This window comes from Suncus etruscus, chromosome 6 (assembly GCF_024139225.1).
Source record: "Suncus etruscus isolate mSunEtr1 chromosome 6, mSunEtr1.pri.cur, whole genome shotgun sequence".
Classification (NCBI taxonomy): domain Eukaryota; kingdom Metazoa; phylum Chordata; class Mammalia; order Eulipotyphla; family Soricidae; genus Suncus; species Suncus etruscus.
Window position 1 is genome coordinate 102,810,253 of NC_064853.1, and position 20,347 is coordinate 102,830,599.

At 45.7% G+C, this 20,347-nt stretch overlaps 1 protein-coding gene across 1 annotated transcript in view; it reads left to right on the top strand.

Annotated features, from left to right (window-relative positions):
* The window catches only part of RYK (receptor like tyrosine kinase), a 144,321-nt gene that overhangs the window by 42,881 nt on the left and 81,093 nt on the right, over nucleotides 1-20,347 (top strand). The window contains exons 3-5 of the mRNA XM_049775616.1: nucleotides 7,542-7,633; nucleotides 8,357-8,534; nucleotides 9,438-10,197. Coding sequence (XP_049631573.1) covers nucleotides 7,542-7,633; nucleotides 8,357-8,534; nucleotides 9,438-10,197 — 1,030 coding nt within the window. The remainder of the gene's footprint in view (nucleotides 1-7,541; nucleotides 7,634-8,356; nucleotides 8,535-9,437; nucleotides 10,198-20,347) is intronic.

Below are 20,347 nucleotides of genomic sequence, written 5' to 3' on the forward strand. Positions count from 1 at the left end.
CGATGATAGAAATGCACAGAATCCAGAGTCTTTAAATATAAGAATCTGATACCAACAATAGCTAAAGTGTGAAAAAGTTTCACTGGGACCACGGAGAATGACTCGAGTTGGACAGACTGGTATGCCTGGAACCCAGAGTCGTTCTTATGCCAATAAACTTCTGTGGTGAGGCCTTTTTGTAGTCAGGTCAAGTTTTTTTTTTTCCATTTTCCCCATTTTTCTGGACCTATGCAAACAACGGCGATTGCCACTATCACACCTTTATTATATTCTTTTTACTCTTATCCTTTAGGGAAAAAAATACAACTTACTGAACTTAAAAACAAATAACTGTAATAGAATGCCTGTCTCGAATACAGGCAGGGGATGGGAAGGGGGGAGGGGGTAATGTTACACTGGTGAAAGGGGGGTGTTTTGTTTATGACTGTAACCCAACTATGATCATGTTACTTAAATAAAAAATATATTTAAAAAATACATAGCTGAGGATGTGTCTCAGTAGTAATCTGCAAGAGACCTAGATTGAGTCCCTAACAGGGTTGACAGTGGGAGTAGAACAGAGAGATAGCTCAAAGGACTGGAATACATGCTTTGCATGCAGGAAGCCTAGGTTTGACTCGTGGCACCACCAGATGCCCTGAGCACTGCCAGAAGTGAACTCTGAGTAACAAGCTGGCATGACAGCCAGATTCCACACCCAAACAAGAACAAATATATAAATATAGAATGTATATAAAATATATAATATTATATATCAATATTATGAGGGATCCAGAGATGCTCAGTAGATGAGTTTCTGCTTTGGAAGCATGAGTGATGCATTCTCATATGTGGAGTGTGACACCACTGGGGCACTGATGTTTGGATCTCTAGTGTCAATATAAAATGTGCAGTCTCTGGCCTATTGTAACCAAAGTGTGTGCAAGCACAATGAAAGCAAGCACCGAGACCAGGATCTGAGAGCATAACAACTAAATGGGGCACCCTTAGCTTCTGTAGCAGTAGCAGTTGCAGCATGAAATGAGAGGGAAGGAGAAATTTTCATTTAATTTTGAAAGAGAAATCTGAAGAGCAGAAGCAGAATTCTGGCTGGTAGCTTTTTCAAAATTCGAAAATATATTCGCTGTCATTATGTACCTTAAATATAACTGTAATAAACTTGTCATTCACATTGGTCACAATAAAAATAATAAAAATTTTTGATATATATTTGAAATTTATATATTACATATATTTGAATTATATATATATATATATATATATTCCCTTCCTCCCTGAAAAAATAGAAATTCATGAATCAAGTCTGGTACCAGGAAAAAGATAGAAAAGGGAAAGAAGGGACTGGAGTGGTAGCACAGCAGTAGGGTGTTTGCCTTACATGCGGCTGACCCAAGACCGACGGTGGTTTGAATTCCAACATATCATACGGTCCCCCGAGCAAGGAGAGATTTCTGAGAGCAGATCTAGGAGTAACTCTTGAGTGCCGTCCGGTGTGGGCCCCCTAAAAAAAAAAAGAAAAGAAAAGAGAAAGAAAAGTTTCTCATATGGTTGAATGTCAACTAAATATGGAAGAGAAAATAAAGTTAGAATACCTTCAGTGGGTAATGTAAGTTTCAGATAATAATAGTTTGATGAGGAGATTTATATAATCTCAAAAAATAGTTCTCCGAATTTCTTCTCAGTTATAAAAGAAAATATATCTTTATAAGTGAGTACATGTATAAATAAGGAAATGTATATGAAAATACATTAACAAAGTGACTCAGTTAATATCAACAGTCATGGGCCCAATAGATATCAAACATTGAGAGTTCATACATTTTGTAAAATTCTTGACAATGCATAATCTGAATCTAATCAGTAGGAAATCAGAGTTAACACCTTTCTTCAAAATGGTAAAGAATGAGGTCAGATTAAAAAAATTAAAAGCCGGGTTGGATCAGTAGCACAGTAGGTAGGGTTCTTGCCTTGCACAAAATTGACCCAGGTTCAGTCTCTGGCATCCATCCCATGTAGTCCCTCTAACCTGTCAGGCGTGATTCCTGAGTGTAGAGCCAGGAGTAACCCCTAAGCATTGCCAGGTGTGGCCCAAAACCCCAAAATAAGTAAATACAAAGTCAAGATAAATTAATATGATGTGTAATCTTGGGCCAGAAAAAAAAGTAGCTATAAAGGACTTTACTGAGATGATTTATTCTTTGAATATGAACTCTAGATTAGAAAGTACTACTGGGGGGCCGGAGATATAGCATGGAGGTAAGGCGTTTGCCACTCATGCAGAAGGTCTATGGTTCGAATCCTGACATCCCATATGGTCCCCTGAGCCTGCCAGGAACGATTTCTGAGCGTAGAGCCAGGAGTAACCCCTGAGCACTGCCGGGTGTGACCCAAAAACCAAAAACCAAAAAAAAAAAAAAAAAAAAAAAGAAAGTACTACTAGACCAGAGAGATAGTCTAACAGGAAAAGTGCATGCCTTGCATGCATCTAACCTAGGTTTGATCCCCAGAAAGCCATATGGTACCCAAATATCAGCTATGATTCCTGAGTACAGACCAAGAGTAAACCCTGAGCAGAGCTGGATGTGACCTCAAAACAAATTTTAAAAAACCAATAGTAAATAATATTGTTTTAATCTTAATTTTGAAATGTCCTTATGACTATAGTTATAAAAAAAAGTTTGTTCTAAGGAAAGACACAGTAAAGTTTATTTTTATTTTTTGTTTTCTGGGCCACACCCAGTGACACCCAGGGGTTACTCCTGGCTATGTGCTCAGAAATCACTTCTGGCTCGGGGGACCATATGAGACACTGGGGGAACGAACCGAGGACCATCCTAGGTTAGAACATACAAGGCAAATGCCCTACTGCTTGCGCCACCACTCCAGCCCCAGTAAACACACAGAAAGTATTTAAAGGTAAAGAGGTACAATGTATTTTAAGAAAGAGTAATACAAAGATATTCACATTTATAGATCCCCAAGAAAATGACAACACTTAAAAAAAAGGGGGGTGTGTGAAAGAGAAAACACAGCAGGTTAGGGTGTTTGCCTTACATGTGGCCGACTTGGGTTTAATCTCCGGCATCCCATAGGGTTCCCTGAGTCTGCCAAGAGTGATTTCAGAGTGTAAAGCCAAGAGTAACCCCTGAGTACCGCTGGGTGTGGTCCAAAAATCAACAAAGCAAACAAAAAATATCTCAAAAAAGTCATTGAGAAAGGGTTGTTAGTATGTCAAAAGAGCACTTAGAGTTTTAGCTGACAGTGTGTGTGTGTGTGTGTGTGTGTGCGTGTGTGTGTGTGTGTGTGTGTGTGTGTGTGTATGGTTTTTAGATTACACCAGTGGTGTTTGGGGGATACTTCCAGATCTGTGCTCAGTACAGTATTTGGGGGACCATGTGGTACCAGGGATTGAATTCAGGTCTCCTGCAAATACAACATACATTCACTGCATTTAGTTGTCATTCCAGCCCATCATAACTTTCTTTTTAAAATCAATATTGGAAGGGACTTGAATTGGCTCAGGTGACCTTTGGCATTTGAATATATGTTATATTTGGCAGTACACAGGGAATCATATAGATCGAACTGGGTGAGCCATATGTAAGACAAGCATGGTAACTTCAGGTCTTGGCTCATGCGGTTTTATCTCTCAACCTTTTCCTAACTGTAAGGATGACTCAAGCAGAGATTAGCATTTGAAATGGTAAATTGTTGAGGAGAACAGGACTAAAGAGATAGTACAGCATGTAGGGCACTTACCTTGCACACTGCCACCCTAGGTTCCAACACTGGAACCCCCTGTGGTCCCTTAAATACTGCCAGATATAAATCCTAAACAGGAGTAATCCCTGGCCACCAATGTGGCCCAAATTTTATAAAGAACTAAAGCTAGGGCTAGAGAGATAGCATGGAGGTAAGGCATTTGCAGAAGATTGGTTGTTTGAGTCCTGGCATCCCATGTGGTACCCCGAGCCTGCCAGGAGTGATTTCTGAGCATAGAGTCAGAAGTAACCCCTGAACATGGCTGGGTGTGACCTAAAAACAAACAAACAAACAAACAAACAAAAATAGTAAAAAGAACTAAAGCTACATTTACCAGAACCATCAACAAAGTCAACCGAGGGCTGGAATAGAACCTAAAGCAGAAGCAAGGGCAAATTTTCTTTGACCCTCTTTAATTCTACAGAAGTACTCAGCCTGAGGCTTTCTCCTAACCTCCTGGTTCTGAGACCTCATGCTAGAATGTATACTTTGTCCTGCCTTTCCTGGGCCTTTGGATATACACTGGATATGTAAATCACTGGTTTCCAGTTCTTTGACCTAGGGAAGGCAGATCTTGGAACTTCTTGGCCTCCATAATCTTGTGAGCAGATTCTTACAGTAAATCTCCTCTATTTATTGGTCTCTAGATAATTTCTTGGTCTGTTTATCTCTTGAAAACTCTAAAACAATTGTTTACAGTGTAAATAGTTTAGAATGTACTCAATACATACAATAAACAGTATTTGGGACAAATGCCTCTCAATGAGGAAAAAATTAAGCTATGTGATATGCCATATATAAATTCCAGATGGATTGAGGAGCTGATTTTTGTTTTGTTTTGTTTTGTTTTTTAGGTCACACCTTGCAGCGCTCAGGGGTTACTCCTGGCTCTATGCTCGGAAGTCACTACTGGCTCGGGGGACCATATGGGATACTGGGGATCGAACCCTGGTCCATCTTGGGTCAGCCAAGTGCAAGGCAAACACCCTACTGCTGTGCTATCTCTCTGGCCTCACAGGAGCTAATTTTTTTTTTTAAATTCTTAGGAGCTATTTTTTTTTGTGTGTGTGTAGTTTTTTTTGGGTCACACCCGGTAGTGCTCAGGGTTTTTTCCTGGCTCCGTGCTCAGAAATTGCTCCTGGTAGGCATGGGGAACCATATGGGACACCAGGATTCCAACCGATGACCTTCTGCATGAAAGGTAAACGCATTACCTCCATGCTATCTCTCCGGCCCCAGGAGCTAATTTTTTAAGTATAAAAGCACTGTGTGTTGGGGGTTTGGGGGTCGGTGGGTGGGGACTAATGACTAATTGCAGTGCTTTTTAAAAACTAGTTACAAAACACATAAGACATAGAGATTTGTTAGATTTATCTAAGATAAAAGACCAGACTTTAGAACTAGCGAGATAGTACAGGGGTTATAGTAAGATGTTTCTTGTGCATGTGCCAACCGTGGTTTGATCCCTGGCACCACATAGTCTACAAATTTTCCTTTACCTTCCATAGGCGATATATCCCCCCAAATTAGTCAAGTATATTAGTTGGATCCCAGGTGCAGCATGGCAGCTGCCTCGTGGGGTTGATAAAACGGCTACATCCTGGGAGTGGAGGTGCTCCTGGCCAACTTTACCAGGTCTACTCCCAAATCTCCCTTCACCAGACACTTAGCCGGAGAGACCAGGTGATTCAAACAGGAGGGGACTAGCTCTCTATTTATTGTCTACAATGTTCCTGGCTCCCCAGTTCTCCAACCAGCATCATTTATAAGCTTCTCAGCTAACCTACCTGACACCCACATCTTGGCAGTTTAACATTTTTTGTTTTATTTAGTCATTTGCATTTGAGTGTAGATTTGCAATAGGTTGAGGGATGAAACCATGTGAACCCACGGCCAGACAGAGAATTGTTATGGTACTGCAAGGAAGCCAGGTAGCAGGAGAGCAGAAATATCAATAAGGAAGGAGGGTATAGAGTGAAATCTGCCTTGGACAACCTTTGGCAGTGCAGGAATCAGGGAATAACAAGATCTGGTTGAGTGTAACAGGATGGTTCTGGTGGCTGGGTGGGACAGACTGAAGGTGTAAAAGGCAATCAGGGAGAGCAGAGAGTTACAGCTGTCTGAAGGAAAGAGAGCAGAGTCAGCTTTTTGTCAGCAGAAGCCAGCATCAGCTGGCACCAGCACCAGAGCTCTGTTGTACTCTTTAGGGGACAGAAACTTCCCAAACAAATAATGACATTTGCAAACAGCTTTTTTGTATTTCAACCTCCTGATGGTGCTCCTTTAATAGTCTGGGGTGGGGTTCAGAAATTTGCCTTACTTTTGGGGGGGCATATCTGGTGGAGCTCTGAGTTTTACTCCTGGCTCTGTGCTCAAAGATCACTCCTGGCAGAGTTTAGGGGATAATAAGGAGTGTTGGAGACTGAGCATGGGTCAGCCACATACAACATATATAAGTGCCTTACTCACTGACTTACTACCTCTCTGGGCCAGGAATTTGCTTTCTACCAGTTACCAGATGATGATCATACTCTAGTCTGGGAACTGCACTTTGAGAACTTTTGACTTTTCCTTCAAAGCACTGATAAGACCATGAACATTTATCAGCTGTACTTCAGGGAACATCTTGCTCAGCATTGTGACCCAAAGTCCTCGAGAAAGTTCTCTACAACCCCCTCCAGGTAGGAGCAGTGCAGGGGGCTCCTCTCATCTTAGACTCAGAGACTTTAACATGGGGTGGGCATGGGAAGGGAATCCTCACAGGACCAGGGCAGTAGGTACAATTCTCATGTGGGTGGCCTTGTTTGCTCTGCTCTCATGAGGTCACAAGGCGAGGACACCCCCAAGCAGAGTGGACACAGCTCATCTTGTTCTTGTGAGATTTAAAGGCAGGAATGAACACCCTCTTCTTGCCCCCCAGGACAAGGTCTGGCACAAGAGTATTGAATTCCCCCTTATGCCAGGCATGGTGCTATAGAATGAATTATTTTTTTCCTGGGGAAGGAGGGACACACCTGGAAATGTTTGAGAATTATTCCTGGGAGACTAAAAGGTGCCAGTGACTGAACCTGGTTCTCCACCATGCAAAAGCATATGCTCAGCCTGCTGAGTTACCTCCCTCCTGTCCTTTTTTGTTTGTTTGTTTTGGGACACAGGGGTGTTTAGGGCTTTCTCCTGGCTCTGCGATCAAGGATTATTTCTGGTGGGCTCAGGGGACCATATAGGGTGTCAAAGATTGACCCCAAATTGGCCTTGTGCAAGGCAAGCACTGTTGTACTATCTGCTGTACTAGCACTCTCACCCCTCTTTCCTGATCCTTGAGTGAAGTTCCTGAGAATTCCAGAACCATGAATATTTTATATGTCCAGTGGTGGTGCTGAAACTTAACCAAAGTGAAACTTAGAGGGAACAGGTTAATAACAAGAATAACTCTGGAAATCCTATCAGTCTTGTGATCAGGTACGCCATTCTCACACCTACTTTGAATGAGAAAACCAAGACTTATGAGTTTAAGTTCTCCAAGGTTAATGAACAAGAACCAGCACCCAGGCAGTCGTGACAGATAGCTTTGTGTCCGGTTTGCATCAGATTGCCTCAAGTTGCTGACAAGAGATTCCCTGAGAAAACAGGGGCTGCGAGCCACTAAAACCACATTCCATCACTTAAGAAACTTCCTGGCAGGGCAGATAGCCCAAAGGGCTGGAGCGCATGCTGTGGGCTGCAAAGTGGGCTTACAAAATAATACTTTGCATTCAGTTGTGCAGCCTGACTGACCACAGGCACATCCCTTCTCAGAACATCTTGCTACTTCAGGCAGTAGGAATAATTCCTACTGTGGGAAACCACATCAGGAAAATGTGCAGCAGAATGGGTACAACTAGGCTGCAAAATCTTAACAGTACCACCTGCAAGCTACATGCATTGTCCTGCTCTAAGGCTATCAGCACATCCAATGTCCCAGCGCAGACTGCTCCTACCCTCTTGCAGAGTACTTTATAAATTTCCTGCCTTGCCTTTTCTCTGGCCTTTACCACTACTCATACCCCCCAAACTCTCCAGATCCTTCATCTGTGAGGTAGTGGTCTGGTTAGGAACCTGGCACTGCATGGTCCCCTGAGCACTCAGGGAGCCAAAGCATCAAGCTGGCAGTCACCCACAGCACCATAGGGAGTGACAAAAAGGGAAAAAACAATAAAAACAAAAGAGCCAAAAGCCTAGTCTCTGGGATTATCAAGAACACACAGCCTCTGCACCGTGCCTTTGATAACTTATAACAGAGTGGCAACAGATATTTTGCTCTGTCACCTTTTTTTTTTTTTTTTTTTTGGTTTTTGGGTCACACCTGGCAGTGCTCAGGGGTTACTCCTGGCTTTACACTCAGAAATCACTCCTGGCAGGCTCGGGGGACCATATGGGATACGGGATTTGAACTGATGACCTTCTGCTTGAAAGGCAAACGCCTTACCTCCATGCTATCTCGCCGGCCCCTCTGTCACCATTTTTATTTGTTCTTAGGTGGGACATTTTCTCAGTCCCAAGTAGCAGTCCTGAATCTTTGAGGTTGATGTAAACTGGGAAAGAATTTATCTCACAGTAATTGGAATCCAGCCCTGGGGAGAAAAATCAAGTTCCAGGACTTCCAGCCTGCTCAGCCTCAGAAGGCAAGCTCCCCAGAAGATAAAAATAGCCTCATTGCCAGGGCCTCCCGCTGGGGAGCAACTGTGCAGAGGGGAGGCCTGGCCTCAGCAGCTGCTCCCAGGGTCCGGCCCATGGTCTGTCCATTACCTTGAGGTGATGGGGTGCCTGGGACTGAAGCAAGTTTGACCACAAGGGTGGGAGGCTCTTCTAATCACATCCTGAGGCCAGAGGTCAAAGACTGGCAATCTGGGAGGGATTCTTAGCTGTTTCTTGGAGAGAGGGGCGGTGGTAGAGGCCAAATACACAAGAGAGACAGAGACAAGTTTTTGCATGTGATTGCAGATCACAGGGCAGAGGTGTGTGTGTGTGTGTGTGTGTGTGTGTGTGTGTGTGTGTGTGTGTGTGTGTAGCTGTTGAAGCTTGGCCTGAGGCCCCAAGCACACGAGAGACAGAGACAAGTGTTTGCATGTGATTGCAGATCACTGGGCAGAGGTCTGTGTGTGTGTGTGTGTGTGTGTGTGTGTGTGTGTGTGTGTGTGTGTGTGTGTGTCTGCCTGTGTGTCTGTCAAAGCTTGCCTGAGGGGTGTGTGTGTCTGTATGTTTGTCTGTCTGTCTGTCAAAGCTGGCCTGAGTGGTGTGTGTGTGTGTGTGTGTGTGTGTGTCTGTCTGTCTGTCTGTCTGTCTGTCAAAGCCTGGCCTGAACCACAGGTTAGTCACAGATGGACATAGATGCAATAGAGGGGAAACATGTTCGGGCAAAGAATAGGCTGAATACTGAAGTCGAAGTTTGCTAAGCGAGACCTTTTCAGAAATAATCGTGCATCCGTTCGAACACAGGAACAGTAACGATTATTTCGGGTGGTAGGATCAAAGGTAATTTCTGTTTCTGCCTCGGATCACTCAACAAAACCCAAGTTTTTCTTTGGCAAGGCATTTCCAGGCATTTCTCTTTCCTTGGCTGTAGGCACGTTCAGAGTCTGCCCGCCAGCCAGCCAGCCAGCCAGCCAGCCTGCCTGCCTGCCTGCCTGCAAGCCCAGACTCTGCGCCGGGCCAGGAAGGAGCGCAAGGCCGGGAAGGACCGACGACCTGCCCGGCTTCGCGAAGGTTGGGGGCTGACTGCTTTGGGCCGACTCGGGACCCTGCCCAGCGTCGGGGGCGTGGCCAGATGCAAGACCACGCCCACTCACCGCCTCTCTCTCCTCGCCCCGCCCCGCCCCGGCGGCGGGCTGGGCGTGCGTGCGTGCGTGCGCGCTCTCGGGGCGACGGCGGCGGCGCGCACGCACGCGCGCAATTCCCCCCCCCTACCCAGGCGCGGCGCGACTCCCCGGGCGGACGATGCGGCCGCGGAGGCGGCGGCGGCGGCGGCGCGCTCGGGAGGTCTGAGGCGGCGGGCGGCTGCGACGGGCCCGCGGCGCCATGAGCTGCGCGGCCGCCCCCGGCTCGGGGCTGTGAGGGGCTCGGGGCCGGGGGTGGGCGGCGGCGGCGGCGCGGCGGGCGGGCCCGGCTCCTGCTCCTCGGCGGCGGCGGCCATGCGCGGGGCGGCGCGGTCGGGGCCGCCGGGCCGGGGCCGGGTTCGGGCTCGCGATCGGGCTCGCGTTCGCGTCCCGGGGCCCCGCGGCCTGAGCGCCCCGACGCCGCCGCCGCTGCAGCTGCTGCTGCTCCTGCTCGCGCTGCTGCCCGCGCCCGGCGCCGCCGCCGCCGCCGCCCCGGCCCCGCGGCCCCCGGCTTTGCCGCCCGCGGCCGCCGGGCCCAGCGTGAGCCTCTACCTGAGCGAGGACGAGGTGCGCCGGCTGCTCGGTGAGTCGCCCCGCCGGCGGCCCCGCTAAGCCCCGGGCCCCGCGCCCCTGGGCTTGCAGTGCACTGCTTCTCTCCGTCCCGCGCCACGAGAAGGGGCGTCCTGGATCGGGGCCCCCCAGAATCACGGCTATTCGCAAGCCCCCGCGCAGGCCGGGCAACCTTTCGACCCCCTCTTTCTCTTCCTTTCTTTCTCTCTCATTTCCAAGGTGCCTGCCTGCCTTCCAGATTTGGGGGTTCGGCAAGGAGGATCTCCATAGCGGCTGCCACCTCGCCAGCAGCAGGCTTTTCCAATGGGGTTCGTGGAGTTGGGCCCATCCATTTCTGGGCCACTGAGTGAGTGCCTGGGACTCGACTCGGCCGCCCTCTTCCCAAGTCTTTAGGTTTGTGAGCGACTTTCAGGGAGCTGATGGAAAGACACGGTGGTGTCTCTCTGTCCTTCTGTCTCTCTCTCTGTCTCTCTCCTCCCCCCCTCACTTTTTGGTTTTTGGGTCACACCGACATGCCCAGGGGTTACTCCTGCCTCTTACGCTCACAACTCACCCCCAGCAGGCTCCGGGGTCCATATGGGATGCCAGGATTCGAATCTCTATCCTCCTGCATGCAAGGCAAACACTACCTCCTTGCTATCTCTCTCCGGCCCCCACGGTGGTCTTCTCGTGGGAGGAGGACTTTATAATCGGGAAAGGGTCTCTTCCCCCCACCCCCCACCCAGTAGAGGAAGGTCTGATGGGACCGACAACCAAAGATAATATATATGTCTTGGAGGGTCGCAGAGTCACCCCTGTTTTCCTCCAAGGTCTGGAGAGCATTGAAGTGCTGGCAGGGGAAAGGGGAAAAGTTCCTCAAGCACCCCATTATCTGTCTGTTTTTACTTGGTTATTCTTCAAGTCTTGAGGTTTTCTTCAATTCTCTTGAGGTCCACTCAGTGCTGGAAGGGAATTGATATTACTGTAAAACATCGTTATTCCATCTGGGTTTTGTCGTCCTGAAAGAACTTTTGGGGGGATTTATCTAGTCTTTTTTGTTTTTGGGGGTGTGTCCGTGTGGGATGTTCGGACCACACCTGGTGGAGCTCAGTTGCGTGGCTCTACACTCAGGAATGACTTCTGACAGTGCTGGGGACTTGGGGAGTGGCAAAATACAGGATGCTGGGATCCAACCTGGGTTGACATTGTGCAAGGCAAGCGCACCTTACCCACACCGTACTATCTCTCCAGCCCCATGTCCAGTCTTTCTAAACCCACTTTCACTCTTAGGTTAGTTAGCCATATTAAAAACTGCAGTATTTGAGTTAATACTGATACCGTAGGTGAAGGCTTAAGAAAAACAATGCTTGGGGTCGGCGAGGTGGCCTTGCAAGTACTAGTCAAGGAAGGACCGCGGTTCGGTTCGATCCCCTGGCGTCCCATATGGTCCCCCCAAGCCAGGGGCAATTTCTGAGCGCTTAGCCAGGAGTAACCCCTGAGCATCAAATGGGTGTGGCCCGAAAAACAAAAAAAAAAGAAAAAAAAAAGAAAAACAATGCTTATAAATGAACTGAACTCCTAGCACGTTAATTTTATAAAATTATTAATGTATATTACATAGCTTTTGGAAACCTTTCTGTTTAAAAACTTGTCTAAGGCATGACTTTGTTTACCTGAAAGTAACACATCTGAGGAATGAGAACGGAAGGGAGCCAAGAGGTGTTACTGCCTGCGGAGGGCTTGCCTTTACACTTGGCTCACCGAGTTCCATACCTGGCACTAATTATTCCCACCAGGAGTGACTTATGAGCACAGAACCAGGTTGTAAACCCTGAGCACCCCGGGATATGACTCAAACCCCCTCTTCCCCTAACATAGGAAATCAGCCACGGGTAGGAGTAGGGAGATGAAGAAAATTAGAGCCTGACATTGATTGAGTGCCTGCTCTGTACCTGCCCCAGCGTGTTTTATGCACATTATTTCCTCTAATTTTCTGTGACCCAGTGAAGTTCGCATCATTATTTTCTTTTCAGAGATGAGGAAAAGGAGATTTTTAAGTCACCTGTTCAAAAGTCATACCATTTGCAATTTATTCCTTATAATCAGAGTGTTGACATAGGCTGCAGGCAAGCTTTTAAAAATGAACTAAGGTGGTTTTTGGGCCACACCCGGCATTGCTCAGGGGTTACTCCTGGCTGTCTGCTCAGAAATAGCTCCTGGCAGGCACTGGGGACCATCTGGGACACCGGGATTCGAACCAACCACCTTTGGTCCTGGTTCGGCTGCTTGCAAGACAAACGCCGCTGTGCTATCTCTCCGGGTCCTTGGTGGTTTTTTTTTTTTTTTTTTTTTTAAATAGAATTTGATAATAGCATTATGGGAAAAATTACTGCTAATGAATACTTGAAATGGTGTATTTGTTACTTGATTGTTGAACACCTGCTTTCCTCCACCCCATCACCAAGGTGGAGGGGGGTAGAGTGCTTTGCTCATTGGCCCTGTGGAGAGACACACTTTTAGCAGGCTTTTCTCTAACTCAGAGGTCACCTGCTACAGTGGATGGCTTGACTTTGTCCTCCCTGAAGCAGGTTTCTTCAGTTTTCCCTTCACATTCTGCTGGGAAAGTGTTCTTTAGCCCTTGCCAGAGAAGGAGCAAATGAGTAGAACTTGTTTCCCCAGTCCCTCTTCTAGGGGTGAGACTTAAACAGTATTTTGGAACTGTATTCATTATTATGGGTTTAAAAACCTTCTTTTGTTTGTTTCTGTTTTTGGGTCACCCTCAGCAGTGCTCAGGAGCTAATCCCAGCTCAGTGCCAGAGGATTATCTTTCCCAGCTGTGTTTGGGATACCACTCAGTGCCAAGGATGGAACCCAGGCTTTCTGCATGCCAAGCATGTGCTTCAACCTGTTGAACCATCATTCTGATTAAATGCCTTCTGAAAATGGACTTGGACCATTTTTCTATTTCTACAATATTGAATTTGTAATTCTAATACGAAACCTAGAGTCAGCAGTGGCAATTACAAATGAAATTAATTGCCTTTAGTATGTGAATAAGTTTTGTTTAACTCCCTTTAATACATACATGAGTATGTATTGTTTGTATTTAAAAAAAAATCAAGTAGGGGCCGGAGTGGTGGCGCAAGGGGTAAGGCATCTGTCTGCCTTGCCCACGCTAGCCTAGGATGGACCACGGTTTGATCCCCCGGCATCCCATATGGTCCCCCAAGCCAGGAGTGATTTCTGAGTGCATAGTCAGGAGTACTGAGCATCACCGAGTGTGGCCCAATTTCCCCACCCCCAAATCAAATAGCCAGCTGGAGCGACAGCACAGTGGTAGGATATTTGCCTTACACGTAGACGACCTAAACAAACCCAGCTTCAATTCCCGGCATCCCATATGGTCTCCCGAGCCTGCCAGGAATGATTTCTGAGAGCAGGAGGAACTCCTGAGCACTGCCAGGTGTGACCCCAGAAACACCCCCCCTCCCCAAATTAATCAAATAGCACTACAAGACTTAGAATGGCCTTTCATATTTATTTACTTTTGCTTAGGGGTTGCTACTGGCTCTGCTTGAGGGTCACTCATTATAGTGCTAGGGATAGAACCCGGTTGGCTGCATGCAAGGCAAGCAACTTATTAACCCCTTGCTCTTCTTCTGGTTCCTTATTTGGCCCTTTAAATTTTATTGGGGGGGGGGGCAGTTGGGCCAAACCTGGCAATGCTCAAGGATTACTTGACTCTGAATTAGGAATTACTCTTGGTGATGCATGGAAAAACTATATAGGATGTCAGGGATCTAGCCCTGGACAGCCAAGTACAAGGCAAATACCTTCTACCTGCTGTGTTATCTCCCTGGGCTCCATGGCCCTTTAAATTTTAAATCATTAAGACCCCCTTTCCAAAATAAAACTATTTTGTTTATTTAATTTCTTGTTTCATTAACTGTATCTAAATTTAGGGTGAGCTTTTAAAAAACTTCCTAATTTTGGGGCCCGGAGGTGGTTGGTTCGAATCCTGGTGTCCCATATGGTCCCCTGTGCCTGCCAGGAGCTATTTTTGAGCAGACAGCCAGGACAGCCAGGAGTAACCCCTGAGCAACGCCGGGTATGGCCCTAAAACCAAAAAAAACAAAAACAAAAAAACTTCCTAATTTTATAATTAATTAAGCCTTTCCTCCTCCATTTAGCTAACATGGTAATTGTTGGTGAAGTCTGTAATCAATATTTACAGTATTGAGTACATGTTTACTACTTCGGGATTAATTACCTATGATTATGTTTGCTTTTCTTATACACTTTTTTAAAGCTGATCTTTTCCTCTTAAACTTTTTTGTCTCCATTGCTTCATTTCCTCACTCAATACTTTGTTATATGCTTTTCGATTTTCCTTCTTTTTTTCTCTTTTCAAACATCTATCAACCAGATCACTTGGTTTCCTTTCAAATTCCTTTTACTGGAGCCTTCCATCTAGTCTGGATAGCAGGTTGTCTTACCTGTTCTCTGATGAGCTTCCTTTGTCTCCCAAATAGTCTGTGTTCCTTTTCTTGGTTTACGCCATGTGATTAATAATATATCCTCAGCAGCCTCCAAAGAAAGAGTAAAGCTTTTGAGCCCTTCCATATCTGAAGGTTTATCCTACCCTTATGCTTTATGGATGAATTCAGAGGATTAGTTTGAAATAAAATTCCCCACAGTTGTTTTTTATTTTTCCTCACAGTTTTGATGACATTTTTTTTACACTGTTCTGACTTTAAGGACTCTCCTCTCACTTCTCCCCTCCCCCAGTAATGCTCCGGACTTACTCCTTGCCCTGCTCAGTGATCACTCCTGGTGGGTCTCGGGACCGTATAGGGTGCTGGGGATGGGAGCCTGGCAGCTCCGTGCTAGGTGGGTGCCATAATTACTGTACTGTCTCTCTAACCCTCCCCCCCCTTTGGTTCTCTTTAAAAATAGATATTATTTTGAAGTTTAGAGTCTTTTTTTACCTGATATTCCAAATTTTTATTATGCTTTTACTAAAGAGACTACTCTAGCAGAGCTTGGCATCTGGGGATCACTCATCCAGCAGTGGTTCAAGCACAGTGGTTCAATGTTAGGGCCTGTTGATAATTCTGGTGCCACTTGGGCCCACTGGTGATGGGAATTGATCTTGTGCCTGCAGTGCCAAGCTCCAGGCCTTGGAGCTAACAACCCAGTTTTATTGCCTAGAGCCTCAGCTTTAGTATGGATCCTTTCAGTCAATCTTGAGACTCTTGTCCTTCAGTGTTTGGACATTTCTGACTACTTCTGATAACTTCTCTTTCTTTTTGTTTTCTTTCCTTGCTTCCCAGGACTTATTCCAGGCTCTGTGCTCAGGGATCATTCCTGGCAGCCTCAAGGGACCTTATGGGGTAGATGCCAGGGATCTAATCTGGGTCAGATGCAAGCAAAACAGGTGCCTTACCTGTACTATCACTGACTATCTCTCTCTCTTCCCTCCTTTTCTCTTCCCTTCCCTCCTCCCCTCTCCTGTCCTCACTTCACTTCCTTTCTCTTTCCTTTTTTCTCTCTCTTTCCCTCAGATATCAGTTGGTTCGGTTATGTAATTTTTTATAATTTCCAGATTAAAAATTACTTCTTATTGTTGGAGATGGAAAGAGGGAGTATGATTTCACAGTTTTGTCTTCCAAAAATCTTCTGTTTTTAAAATTTTACTGATGAGTCCTTTAAATTTAGTAGCTTTTGTTCCATTTTCTTGCATCTTTTATATAAGTATCTTCATTTATCTTTGAATGTGTGTTTGAGGTGATGTGGGGTGGGGTGTGTGTGTGTGTGTGTGTGTGTGTGTGTGAGAGAGAGAGAGAGAGAGAGAGAGAGAGAGAGAGAGAGAGAGAGAGAGAGAGAGAGAGAGAGAGAGAGATGTATGTGGCTGTGGGTGGGTGGATTGGGCTGGTGGGGGGGATTTTGTCATACCTAATGCTGTTGAGGGTTAACTCCTGACTGTTCAGAGTGCATTCTAGGCGGTTCTTGGAAAATCGTATGTTGTGCTGGGATTGAACCCAGGTTAGTCACATGCAAGAGAGGAGAGAGCTGGGAGAGCTGGTTTATATGTATTAGTGGTGATCTAGTTGCTTCCCCTGGAATGTGAAGGGCCCTTTCATTAGGAGCTCAGCCCACATATCATCAGTTCTTCATCCTTTGGGAATAGTCTGCAGGGAAAGCACCTCCTTTCTCTTGGTGCTATTAGTCATGTCTGGCTGTTGCCTGCATTGGGGTTCTCCATGGAAGAGATGAAGGTTCTCCTTTGGGAGATGAAGGTGCTGTTTTTCAGGCTATACCATTTTGAACTTTCTTGTATCTGTAGATCAGCTTCTTCAGACAAAACTTTGAGTCTTTTTCTATACTTGGAGGCCCATTTGCTTTGAATACCCCATTATCAGAGCTGATGAGTCTCAGTCGACTTTTTTGAATGTGTTTTGGGCTACAGCTGGTTCTCCTGGTTCTGCTCAGGAATCACTACTGCGGGGGTTCAGGGGACCAAATGGGATGCCACGGATCAAACCCAAGTTAACCACCTGCAAGGCAAGAGCCCTGTTTTCTGTGCTATTGCCCCTGCCTTAGGCGACTTTGGAGCTTCTCTCAGCCTAAGGTCAGGATCACTGCCCAACTAACTTCCTAGCTTCTACAAATTTTTTGAAATGTATTTTTTATTGTTGTTTTTTTTTCTTTTATGTTTATCTTTTTTTTTGTTTGTTTTTTTTTTTTGTTTTGTTTTTGGGCCACACCCTGCAGTGCTCAGGGGTGACTCCTGGCTGTCTGCTCAGAAATAGCTCCTGGCAGGCACAGGGGACCATATGGGACACCGGGATTCGAACCAACCACCTTTGGTCCTGGATTGGCTGCTTGCAAGGCAAACGCCGCTGTGCTATCTCTCCGGGCCCTTATGTTTATCTTTGAGGTTTTTATCACCCTGTGTTTTAGAGGAGTTTGGGAAGGACAGGCAAGTAATGATTATTTATTACATTCCTTAATATAATAAATACATGGTTTTAGGGTTGAGCTTTGCCCATGGAAGGACTGGTGATAATCCCTGTGTTAGGTACCTACCTACTATTGTTCCTTTTTTGCCTTGTGCTATTCCTAAAGTGTTTAGGATTACTCCCAGCTTTCTGCTTGAAGGTTGCCCTTTGACTTTTCTTTCTAGCTGGTTTCTATTTTGTAAATAAAGGGAGTGTCTTGGGAGTAAATTATTAGTTCCTTGGTTGTCAAGTTTGGATTTTTGATGGAAGCCTGTCCGTCTAGACTCCAAAAGTGACAGAGTTTGCTGCTTTGCTCTCATTTAATCCCCCTTCATAGGTTGCATTGTAGTTGTCCTAGTTTACTTATGAGGGCTCTGATTCAGGGCCTGTGAACAGGAGTGATTTGGTGTTTTTTCAATTAGAATGCATGGTGCATCCTTGTTGGCTCTGGAGTAATTTTCATTAGTCAGTATACTCAAAAGAGGTTAGTCTGTACCCTAAGAGGATAGTCTGTACCTTAATACAGCCTCAAGTACTCATCTTGGTTTTCTCCATTGATCTCTTCTCAGAGACCATTTTGATACTATCTCTGGAAGACTAGAACTTGTGAAGGTATTATGTGGCTAGAGCAGTGGAAAAAATATTTTAGAGCATAATAAAATAAAATAGAGCACTGTAAGAAAATATTCTGGTGGGAGATTGGAATATAAATTGTTTGCAATAGTAGGGGTTGATGCATTGTTGGTTGGCTCTGGGAGGCTTGAGAAACTAACTGCCTTCCACTTATTAGCAGTTCACAATGGTTTTTCTCTTAAAATAAATAATTCGAAAGTGTTCAGTATTGTACACCATATTAAGCTCGATATGGTTGAGATCACAGTGCTTCAATTTTGAAGTCTAACCAAACACCTTGTATTGTGGTAGGAAATGTTGATTTATGGGATGCTTTGTATGTATGCAGCTCTGAGTTTAATCGCTGGTACCCAGGTAAATAAAAAGATAAATATGTGAAATGTGAGGTTTTCTCCTAGTCTGGTTGATGCTGGATCCCCAAAGAGCTCCCAGAACAGGAGATTCCCATTCCCCCTTGGGAATTCCCCTGGGATGGGGAAGCCATCCTGGTAATATTTATCCGTGGCAAATAATCCACACAGACAGGAGGGTAGAAAGGCGAGAAGGTCGGATACAGAATCCTTTGTCAGCCTGCTAGCAGCTCCAAAAGGCAAGACAGCCAACTGCCCAAAAAGACACTGACCTCCTGAGCTCAATACCTGGAAGGTCGTAGGTGGGAAAGCAGGCAAGGAAACGGATATTGAAGAGAAATATTATAAAAGCCTTCATATACTACAAATATGTTGTTTCAAATGATTATAAGTTCTTTCCCTTAAAAATGCAGAATTCCTTATGGGAATCTTACTTTTCTGAATATAACACTGATGTAATTAGTAGTTAATTTAAAATTGCTGATGTTATTGTACTGCTTTTGAGGTGAGCCACACTTGGCTGTGCCCAAAGCTTATTTCTGGCTCTTCACTCAGGGGTCAATCCTGGTGACTTTAGGGGACCATACGAGGTGCCAGGGATTGATCCAGTGTCAGTCTTGTGCAAGGCAAGGCCTTCTGTACTATCCCTCTAGCCCCTTCTATTACTGTACTTTTGTAATTGCGGGGAAGGGGCGGGTACTTAGAGAATTTAGGGAAGCTGTTCCAGAAAAAGGAAACTGTTTGAGCCTTATTTTGAAGAATGAGTTTATTGGACAGAAAAGAGGAGTTCTTGTGAGGTAGTGAAGATAGCATGAACAGAAAGCATATTTGAGAGTAGATGGGTATGCAGTTAAGGAGTAGGAAAAAATCTGGGCTGGTGAGTTAATTCAGTGGTAAGATGCTTGCTTTGCATTCGCTGGCCAACCCAGGTTTGAATCCTGGCACCAAATATGGTACCCAGGGATCATTCTTTTTTTTTTTTTTTTGGCCACACCCATTTGACGCTCAGGGTTTACTCCTGGCTATGCACTCAGAAATTGCTCCTGGCTTGGGGGGACCATATGGGACGCCAGGGGATAGAACCCCGGTCCTTCCTACGCTAGGGCTTGCAAGGCAGACACCTTACCTCTAGCGCCACCTTCCCAGCCCCTTCGGGATCATTCTTGAGCTCAGAGCCAGGAATTGCCCCTTAGCACAGCCTGGTATATTCCAGTACCCCAACTCCCACTTTCACTCTCCCCCATAAAAAGGAATAAGAAAAATTAATATGGCTGAGATAAGAAATACTTGCAAGATATGAGAGAATAAAAGATCAGAATGTAAAATTGGGAGGTAGGCTGAGATTGGATTTAGGAATTTGGATTTTATCTAACTGGTGGTGAGGAGCCATTAAAGAATTCAGGAAAAGATAGGGAGTGCATAGTCAAGATTGAGTTACTAAAAAAAAAAAAATTTGTGGGCCCGGAGAGATAGCACAGCGGCGTTTGCCTTGCAAGCAGCCAATCCTGGACCAAAGGTGGTTGGTTCGAATCCCGGTGTCCCATATGGTCCCCCGTGCCTGCCAGGAGCTATTTCTGAGCAGATAGCCAGGAGTAACCCCTGAGCACTGGCGGGTGTGGCCCAAAAACCAAAAAAAAAAAAATTTGAGCCAGAAGAACCAGCCTTAGGTGACAGGGGTCAGGCTGAGGCAGTGGAAGTGCTGAGGTGGGTGTGTGAGAAATTTTCAGAGTTTAGAGAAGAACTAGTGGTGGAGACCTTAATGTGAAAGGCAAGGGAGGCCTCAGAGAGGAATCTAGGTTTTCAGATTCAGGCTGCTGTACTGAGGGACTCCTGCCTTTTTGTGAGGCAAAGAAAAATGAGATGAACCATGTGTTCCTTGCTTCTAGGACCTCTTTTCCTCTTAAATCTTCAGTGTTGCGCTTGGAGGGGGAGGGCTGCTAAGAATGTGCTTTTTTCTGTGTGCCTGGCAGAGTCTGCCACTGCCTGGGACCCCTGAGGGGATGGGGTGCTAGGGCTAGAGCTGGGTCAGAACCCTGCAGTGGGCTCTCAGCCCTGGGCATTTTGAGTGGGGTTGGCTGCCTTGATACAGCTTTCATTTGAGCCCATGTGTTCTTCATTGAGAGAGCAAGACTGAGACATTGTGCAATTGTGGGTTTTGAGTTTTTTCTTCTTCATTCTACACATGTGGGAGAACTCTATC